Source organism: Schistocerca serialis, chromosome 1 (assembly GCF_023864345.2).
Source record: "Schistocerca serialis cubense isolate TAMUIC-IGC-003099 chromosome 1, iqSchSeri2.2, whole genome shotgun sequence".
In the NCBI taxonomy this organism is placed as follows: domain Eukaryota; kingdom Metazoa; phylum Arthropoda; class Insecta; order Orthoptera; family Acrididae; genus Schistocerca; species Schistocerca serialis.
The window spans coordinates 127,070,098-127,079,563 of record NC_064638.1 but is presented as its reverse complement, the minus strand read 5'-3'; the positions used below and the strand labels follow the sequence as shown (position 1 = coordinate 127,079,563).

The following is a 9,466-nucleotide window of genomic DNA, read 5'->3' as shown; positions in this document are numbered from 1 at the left end:
ATTAAAGAGACTGCCTGCACCTGGCTTGTCCGCCCTGTTCTGGAGTATTGCTCTGCGGGATCAGCATCAGGTGGGACTGACAGATGACATCGGAAAAGTTCAAAGAAGGGCGGCTCGTTTTGTATCATCGCGAAATAGGGGAGATAGTGCCACAGACATGATGCGTGAATTGGATTGCCAAATCTTAAAACAAAGGCGTTTTTCGTTGCGACGGGATCTTCTCATGAAATTTCAATCACCAATTTTCTCCTCCTATTGCGAAAACTTTCTGTTGGCACCCACCTACATAGGGAGAAATGGTCATCACGATAAAATAAGAAAAATCAGGGCTTGCACAGAAAAATTTAGGTGCTCGATTCTCCCGCGCGCCGTTTGAGAGTGGAACGGTAGAGAGACAGTTTAAAGGTGGTTCATTGAACCCTCTGCCAGGCACTTTATTGTGAATAGCAGAGTAATCACGTAGATTAGATGTACATGTGGATCTTTGTATTTTTGCCTTCACTCTCACGACATGAAGACTGACGGATTACTCTGTACTATACCTGTTGGACGCGTTCATTTTTTATATTTGTTGGTCCGTCAGACATTGTGGTCGTACATTTGATCCTTTGAAAACGGCGTAACAACGAAACACTTAAGATGGAACAAAGTCACTAGAAACTGTAATCAAGGCAAAAGTGTGATTAGTTCTGGGGCAGTGTGTCATTCTAGCCGCACCTGAGTTAGAACCCTGCTAAACTGGTAACCGCGCCGCCACAGACACCTTGCGCCAAGGTCCTGACAGCGAAACCCTGCCGTCGCCGTGCAGGTATATATAACAGCCAGCGGCCGGCGGCAGTCCACAGTCAACCTCGACACACCAAGCAACATGGTCGCCCTCAAGGTACGAATCGATACTCAGTAGTAGACTTAGAGTAATTCGGTTTTCTAATCTCTTCACGTAAATTTTATTTGCACTACACCGGCAGCTGTTACGTAAGCCAGTTACAAACCTTATTTGTGCAATAGCAACAGTCACTGACTGATATTACTGCTACCTTTAGCAGACAAGATTTTAAACGAGTCTTTGGAATGAGGTGTATGTTAGAATGCAGCTAGGTTACGCCTAAAACGCTTTTTGTTTATCAACGTCAGCAGGTGAAACATCTAACAGATTTGTTGCTGAAAGTAGTGCATTGCACAGTCAATACAATTATTACATTTCTTCCCCCTTCAGGCATTCTTTGTAATCGTCACTGTTGCTTTATGACAAAACTTACTAGGGTATAATGGACACCCTTTCTTCAAAACATGTTGCTATTGTTGTTTTTGTATCCCGCCTGGAAGGCGGCGCATGGGTCTGCTCCTAAACTGAATGAATAGGCCGAATGTAGGAAGTGAATAGGAGCAGGCGAGGTAAGTTTCTCGGTAAAACTTTTTAGGTGAAAGTACATTTAATAGAGAATCAATGACATACGTAACTTTGCACTGAAGAGCCGTAGGTGCTAAACTAGATAGGCATCCACGTTAATAGCCACTAGTAGTAGGACAAACTATCATTGAATTAACAAGGTCAGTAATGGCCCCCTATGAAGTAGAAACAATGTTGCTAGCTCGTCTCCTCCGAATCAAATGGGTTGAATCTGGTGCGGAGCTCGTAGATCTGCACAGAGGGCGCTGTCGTCGGTGTCGTAGTGCCAACCTACGAACTTGCACCTACGCCGTGGCATCGTAGCTATCGATACCACAGCTGTGATCTTCAGTCGGAAGACAAGTTTGATGTATCTCTCCACGCAGATTTCTCCCGTGCAAGTCTCCTAATCTCTGCATGACAACTGCATACACTTGCACCTATTTACTACAGTCTACTATCCAATTACTACAACGTTCCCCAAACATTTTCTATCATTGCGGAATTAACTATTCCTTGGTGCTTCAGTATATGTCGTGTCGTACCATACCCTCTTTAAGCAAGTCAATGCCTTATATTTCTTTTATCCCCGACATGATTCAGTACTTCTTCTTAGCTACACGATCCACCACTCCGATTTTGGGCAGTCGACTGTGGCAACACATTTCAAAAGCTTTCCTTGATGTGTCGACAGAAGTGCCGACACAGTGTGGTTTGAGGAGACCGAAATGCACGCTATAAGCTCACGCAGGATGGCGTGAGGTCGGAAACAAGATACGTAATGAATGCTATAAAGAAAAGTACGTAGCTTCTGGAATACTTAACTTTAATCCATCATCTGTATACATCGTTCTTGATGAGACATGCTTCATACGATAACTATCAATTGCTATGGCGCCTTGCTAGGTCGTAGCCAGTGACTTAGCTGAAGGCTATTCTAACTATCTCTCGGCAAATGAGAAAGAGGCTTCGTCAGTGTAGTCGCTAGCAAAGTCGTCCGTACAACTGGGGCGAGTGCTAGTAAGTCTCTCGAGACCTGCCGTGTGATGGCGCTCGGTCTGCGATCACTGACAGTGGTGACACGCGGGTCCGACATGTACTAATGGACCGCGGCCGATTTAAAGCTACCACCTAGCAAGTGTGGTGTCTGGCGGTGACACCACATTCTTCCTACCTGTACTGATCGTCGTTCAAGTCTCATTCCCATGTAGCTACAGCTATACTCCGCAAGCCACTTAACTGTGTGTACTTTGTTTACCACTGTCGCTTCCCACTTTTTCTTTTCCAATCACAAATGTTTCGCGGTAAGAACGTTTGTTGCCACCGTGTGAGCTCCAATCTCGTAAATATTACATTCGTGGTCATTTGGTGAGATATACGTAGGGGGAAGCAATATATTAGTTCGCTCTTATACGTGCGCTCAAGGAATTTTAACATTAAACCACACCGTGACGGAGAACGCCTTTCTTGTAGCGTCTGCCTCTGATGTTGGTTGAGCACCTCCATGACGCTTTCGAAGATACTAAACGAATCTGTCGCGAAGAGTGCTGGTCCTCTTAGGATCTTCTCTGCTACGTCTAACAAGTCTCTCTTGTATCGATCCCAGACTCACAACCAATATTCAAGTATTCGTCAACACGGGTTTTGTAAGCTTCGTCCTTTTTTGGTATGTATTACACTTCTTCCAATGAATCTGGCATGTACCTTACCTACAGTTAGCTTCATGTGGTCCTTCCACTTTAAATCACGCCGTACCCACACTCCTAGTTTTTTATGGATGTGACTGCTACCATTGGTTGTGCTGCAATCGTGTAATTATACAGTAACGGTTCTTTCTATTTACGTGCAATAAATTACATTTTTCTATGTCGGAAGTCAATGCCAATCCTTTCAATAAGCGATCCTTTGCAGGTGTTCCTGCATTTCGGTATTATTTTCAGGCGTTCCGGCTCCTCTGTATATGAGAACATCATGAACGGAAAGTCTCACGGAACTTCCAACGTTATCTACTGGTTATTTACACATATTGTGAAACGTAATGATCCTCTAAGACTTCCTTGGGCTATGCCCGAAAATGCTGTTGCCTCTGAAGACATTCCTCTGTTGAGAATGACATACTGTATACTGTTTACTAAAAACTTTTCGCTTCAGTCATATAACTGGCCTGATATTCCATACGCTCTTATTCTTTTAATTAGATTGTAGTGCGAAACGGACGCCTTCTGCAACTCAAGGAACACAGCATCAATTATGGTATTACTGCTTCCTGGGTCTCGTGGGCCAACAAAGCGAGCTGGGTTACACATGGTCGTTGTTTTCGGAACCCATGTTGATTCCTGCAAACCAGACTTTCAGTGTCATAACACGAGAGCGTAAAACATGTTCCAATATTCTACAACTGACAGACGTCAAAGATATATGCTCATAATTTTGTACGTCTTTTCGACGACCCATTTGCCGGCCGAAGTGGCCGTGCGGTTAAAGGCGTTGCAGTCTGCAACCGCAAGACCGCTACGGTCGCAGGTTCGAATCCTGCCTCGGGCATGGATGTTTGTGACGTCCTTAGGTTAGTTAGGTTTAACTAGTTCTAAGTTCTAGGGGACTAATGACCTCAGCAGTTGAGTCCCATAGTGCTCAGAGCCATTTGAACCATTTTGACGACCCATTTTGAAAACGGGAATGAGCTGCTTCAGCAAACGCCTGCATATCGACGTCTCCTGTGGCATAAATTCTGCCCGCCCCCCTGTCCCAAATCTCTCTCCCCATCTCCAACTCAACCAATTGTCACTTATTACTCAAAAAATCATTTTTCATGTTTTGCTACATATACGCTTAACTGACTATTTCTGATTATTTACTAATTGGTACATTAATCGTCGACCTTGGTACTCAATTATTATTGACTTCCCATAGAAATATTTTTATTTTAAAAACTTGATATTAATTTTTCTTGTCTGGTACATAGTTTAACCAACATTTATAAACACGTATCATTTGTGACATCTGAATATTCGTTTAAGAAACTGGACGTGAACTTGGAATTACTACTTTTACCGTAGAGCTACGTGCATGTCTGAAAGAACAGCCATAACTGTACGAAATGTTTCCAAATTAATTCGCTGACTGAGAATTCCTTGACGTCAGCTGTATTAGGTATCAACTACCCAATAGTGATATATGCAAATTTGTGGCGGACCAGCCGGTACTTATGTCAAGTAATTCTCTGTAATCGAATTAATTTCGAAGTATTTAGTGAACAGCTTACAGGCATTTCTTAATTATCAAAGGTGTCTCTAAAGGAATGGTCAGTATCCAGGGCTATGACACGAAAGATCATTTGAAGCATAAAGCTTCGTATGGACATGTACTCTATTCCGAATGGTTTCCGAGTAATAATGTATATTATTATTTATTTTTTGTATTATTCTGTACAGTGTTATTATTTACGATGTGCTACAGCAGAGTAGAGGAATTCGAGATCAACAACTTCACATGAGACACTGGTCGTCTATCAAATGGAAAACTACCTCAAATTGGCCTACAAAAACCACCTAAGTCACACCACTTGCACATCGCATGAGACTTTCAGTACTCTATGAGTCCTGAAGGAAAAATTAGTAGGACCTTTTTTGTAGTAAATGTAATGTAGTTTAATTCTTTATTGTGATACGTTTTGGCTAAATAATGCGGTTTTTGAACTGTTGAAGAAAATGCACAAAAGTTACTTTAAATGTGTTTTATCTAGGAAAACCATTCGGAATAGGGATACGTCATTCTGAAGTTTTTGCTTCAAACGAGCTTCCCTGTCATATCTCTGAATATTGACCACTCCTTGTGGGACACCCCGTATGCAAGATGTTGTAAGCTGCATCTATCTATTCGTTTTACGTAGGCCGCAATGCCTTCAAAAACCACGTGCAAGATTTTCAAATTCTTTCGCTCACTACAGGCAAACAATAAGTCCTACAGTAAAAATGAACCGGAACTGTTTGTAGGAAATTTAATGTAGTTAATTTTTGTACCGAGATAAGGTTTTGCTAGAGCCCAAGATTTTCGAGTTATCCAAGAAAAACGCTTTTCAGGGTTACTTTTGCACGTTTTTCTTGGATGATTCTAAAACGACAGCCTCTAGCGAAAACGTATCACAATACAAAATTTCACTACATTAAATTAACTACAAAACGGTACTGTTCATTTTCTTCTGTAGGACTAATAGTTTGCACGTAGTGAGCGGGAGGATATGAAAATCTTGCATGTATTTGAAGGTAGGGTGGGTTGTATAAAGCCCAAAGGTAGGAGTAGCTGAGTCACTCTACAACATATCGTATTACAGCAAGTATTTTAAGTACCCTTTCGGATTGACCATAAATACACTCCTGGAAATGGAAAAAAGAACACATTGACACCGGTGTGTCAGACCCACCATACTTGCTCCGGACACTGCGAGAGGGCTGTACAAGCAATGATCACACGCACAGCACAGCGGACACACCAGGAACCGCGGTGTTGGCCGTCGCATGGCGCTAGCTGCGCAGCATTTGTGCACTGCCGCCGTCAGTGTCAGCCAGTTTGCCGTGGCATACGGAGCTCCATCGCAGTCTTTAACACTGGTAGCATGCCGCGACAGCGTGGACGTGAACCGTATGTGCAGTTGACGGACTTTGAGCGAGGGCGTATAGTGGGCATGCGGGAGGCCGGGTGGACGTACCGCCGAATTGCTCAACACGTGGGGCGTGAGGTCTCCACAGTACATCGATGTTGTCGCCAGTGGTCGGCGGAAGGTGCACGTGCCCGTCGACCTGGGACCGGACCGCAGCGACGCACGGATGCACGCCAAGACCGTAGGATCCTACGCAGTGCCGTAGGGGACCGCACCGCCACTTCCCAGAAAATTAGGGACACTGTTGCTCCTGGGGTATCGGCGAGGACCATTCGCAACCGTCTCCATGAAGCTGGGCTACGGTCCCGCACACCGTTAGGCCGTCTTCCGCTCACGCCCCAACATCGTGCAGCCCGCCTCCAGTGGTGTCGCGACAGGCGTGAATGGAGGGACGAATGGAGACGTGTCGTCTTCAGCGATGAGAGTCGCTTCTGCCTTGGTGCCAATGATGGTCGTATGCGTGTTTGGCGCCGTGCAGGTGAGCGCCACAATCAGGACTGCATACGACCGAGGCACACAGGGCCAACACCCGGCATCATGGCGTGGGGAGCGATCTCCTACACTGGCCGTACACCACTGGTGATCGTCGAGGGGACACTGAATAGTGCACGGTACATCCAAACCGTCATCGAACCCATCGTTCTACCATTCCTAGACCGGCAAGGGAACTTGCTGTTCCAACAGGAAAAGGCACGTCCGCATGTAGCCCGTGCCACCCAACGTGCTCTAGAAGGTGTAAGTCAACTACCCTGGCCAGCAAGATCTCCGGATCTGTCCCCCATTGAGCATGTTTGGGACTGGATGAAGCGTCGTCTCACGCGGTCTGCACGTCCAGCACGAACGCTGGTCCAACTGAGGCGCCAGGTGGAAATGGCATGGCAAGCCGTTCCACAGGACTACATCCAGCATCTCTACGATCGTCTCCATGGGAGAATAGCAGCCTGCATTGCTGCGAAAGGTGGATATACACTGTACTAGTGCCGACATTGTGCATGCTCTGTTGCCTGTGTCTATGTGCCTGTGGTTCTGTCAGTGTGATCATGTGATGTATCTGACCCCAGGAATGTGTCAATAAAGTTTCCCCTTCCTGGGACAATGAATTCACGGTGTTCTTATTTCAATTTCCAGGAGTGTATATTGTCAAGAGAAAGGGAAATAAAAGCTGTCCTAGTAGTATATAGTTACAATGTGTGTGTGTGTGTGTGTGTGTGTGTGTGTGTGTGTGTGTGTGTGTGTGTGTGTGTGTGTGTGGCCGGCCGTTGTGGCCGAGCGGTTCTAGGCGCTTCAGTCTGGAACCGCGCGACCGCTACGGTCGCAGGTTCGAATCCTGCCTCGGGCATGGATGTGTGTGATGTCCTTAGGTTAGTTAGGTTTAAGTAGTCCTAAGTTCTAGCGGACTGATGACCTCAGATGTTAAGTCCCATAGTGCTCAGAGCCATTTGGAACATTTGTGTGTGTGTGTGTGTGTGTGTGTGTGTGTGTGTGTAGGTAAAAGGCAACAACAACAACAGCAAGGTACATCCCCTGCAGGCAGAATATGTCACAACTCTAATATAGTTTTAATGCACAGTACTTAAATTTACGGACGTCCTTTGACAGCTGTTCGCCTTCGCCGCCGTGCTGGCCGTGGCCCGCGCCGGCTACCTGTCCGCCCCCGCTGTCTCCTACGCCGCCCCAGCCGTCGCCTACGCCGCCCCCGCCGTCGCCTACGCCGCCCCCGCGGCCGTCGCCCCCGCGGCCATCACCTCCCAGAGCTCCAACATCCTGAGGAGCTTCGGCAACCTGGGACAGGTGTCCACCTACACCAAGACCGTCGACACGCCCTACTCCAGCGTCACCAAGTCTGACGTCCGCGTCAGCAACGACGCCATCGCACACGTCGCCGCCCCCGCACTGGCCTACGCCGCCCCCGCGTACTACCACTAACCACCGAGGCTGCAGTTCCACTTCAGCTTTTCTGTTGCTTATTTATTTTCCGTTTTATGTCTTCTGTAAATAAAATACTTCATTGACAATTATACTATTGTTGTTGTATCATTGTACCGTTGTAGTCTCCATCTTATTACACACTCCTTCCATTTTCTAACCAGTATTAGTCCGAGGTCTTGGTTATACATAACACAGTGAACAGGCGATAGATATCAGTCTCAGTTTATAAAACACGTTAGCAAATGAAATATTCCTGTGTCTATTTGAAAAGAATCACTTTGCATTTCTTTTCTATAATGTTACTCCAAACAGGCATTTTAGTGAAGAAAGGTATATCGTTTTTAATAGGCTAGTTTTAGCCAAGATGACGCTTGAAGGATGCAAATGAAATAAAATGTCTGACAGTATTAATAGAAAAGTGAGAGGTTGTGTAATGACAACTGAAACACTAATTGTGGTACTTTATTCTGTATTGGGTGATGGCGGGTTCCAACATTCAAACAGACTTACCAAAACTTACACACCAGGTACGAAAATAACGTAACCACTCTAGAACGTAGACCGGCCGGAGTGGCCGAGCGGTTCTAGGCGCTTCAGTCTGGAACCGCGCGACCGCCACGGTCGCAGGTTCGAATCCTGCCTCGGGCATGGATGTGTGTGGTGTCCTTAGGTTAGTTAGGTTTAAGTAGTTCTAAGTTCTAGGAGACTGATGACCTCAGATGTTAAGTCCCATAGTGCTCAGAGCCATTTGAACCATAGAACGTAGACAACATCCAAGCAAACGTTTAGGAAGTACTATTGAAACGCCTGGTTAAATCCGCAGGACAGAACACGTAGTTGGAATTTTGGAAAAGGGCCAAAAATGAGCGGCTGTCAGTTACATTCAAACACCTATAACTTTATTTAGTTGCCAAAACATTACAGCGCGAATTTCCGAGCTTAACTATCGACTGAATATGTCACACAATCTTATGGCTTAAGGGCACAACCTCTTTGATTTTTAAAACTGCTGAAGGCCCATGATTTAAAAACACAACTACAACGAATTTTCAAAAGGCAGAAGGCCGAAAACTTCATCCAAAAAATATTTTAAATGAGGCTGAAGGCCCCAACAATGCAAGACTTGACAGGTAAGGAACTTCCAATTTTAAAACGGCTGAAGGCCCATTATTTAAAGCCCAACTAAAAACATACAAATTCAAACCATCTGCTATGAGTCATTAAAATACACAATCAAACACCAATAAGAAAAGGCAGTATAGCCAGAGGCGCTCAGAAGTTTCCGGGGATCAGTTTGCACTTTAAATATTAACGTTCGCTTAGGGGAGACAGGTAGTCGGCCCAACTATATCCGATCCGCCAGCAACCCAACCCGGAGACAGTCAACGGACCCACCGACAAGACGACTTGCTTTCCACCCGGCCAGCGCAAAAGGAACTCCAAAACAAAAACGTAAAAAAACCAAGTATGCATAAGCTGTCAAAACT

The 9,466-nt window shown here is 45.5% G+C and overlaps 1 protein-coding gene across 2 annotated transcripts in view; it reads left to right on the top strand.

The window, feature by feature from the left end:
- The first annotated feature begins 855 nt into the window (after window positions 1-855).
- Window positions 856-9,466, top strand: part of LOC126457103 (cuticle protein 67-like) — a 50,506-nt gene continuing 41,895 nt past the window's right edge. Inside the window, exons 1-2 of one of the 2 annotated variants that reach the window (XM_050093153.1) lie at window positions 856-883; window positions 7,650-7,984. In XM_050093153.1, coding sequence (XP_049949110.1) covers window positions 869-883; window positions 7,650-7,976 — 342 coding nt within the window. In that variant the 5' untranslated portion in view covers window positions 856-868 and the 3' untranslated portion in view covers window positions 7,977-7,984. Of the gene's footprint in view, window positions 884-7,649; window positions 8,071-9,466 lie in introns of those variants that run through there. The other variant, XM_050093144.1, reaches the window with a different exon arrangement.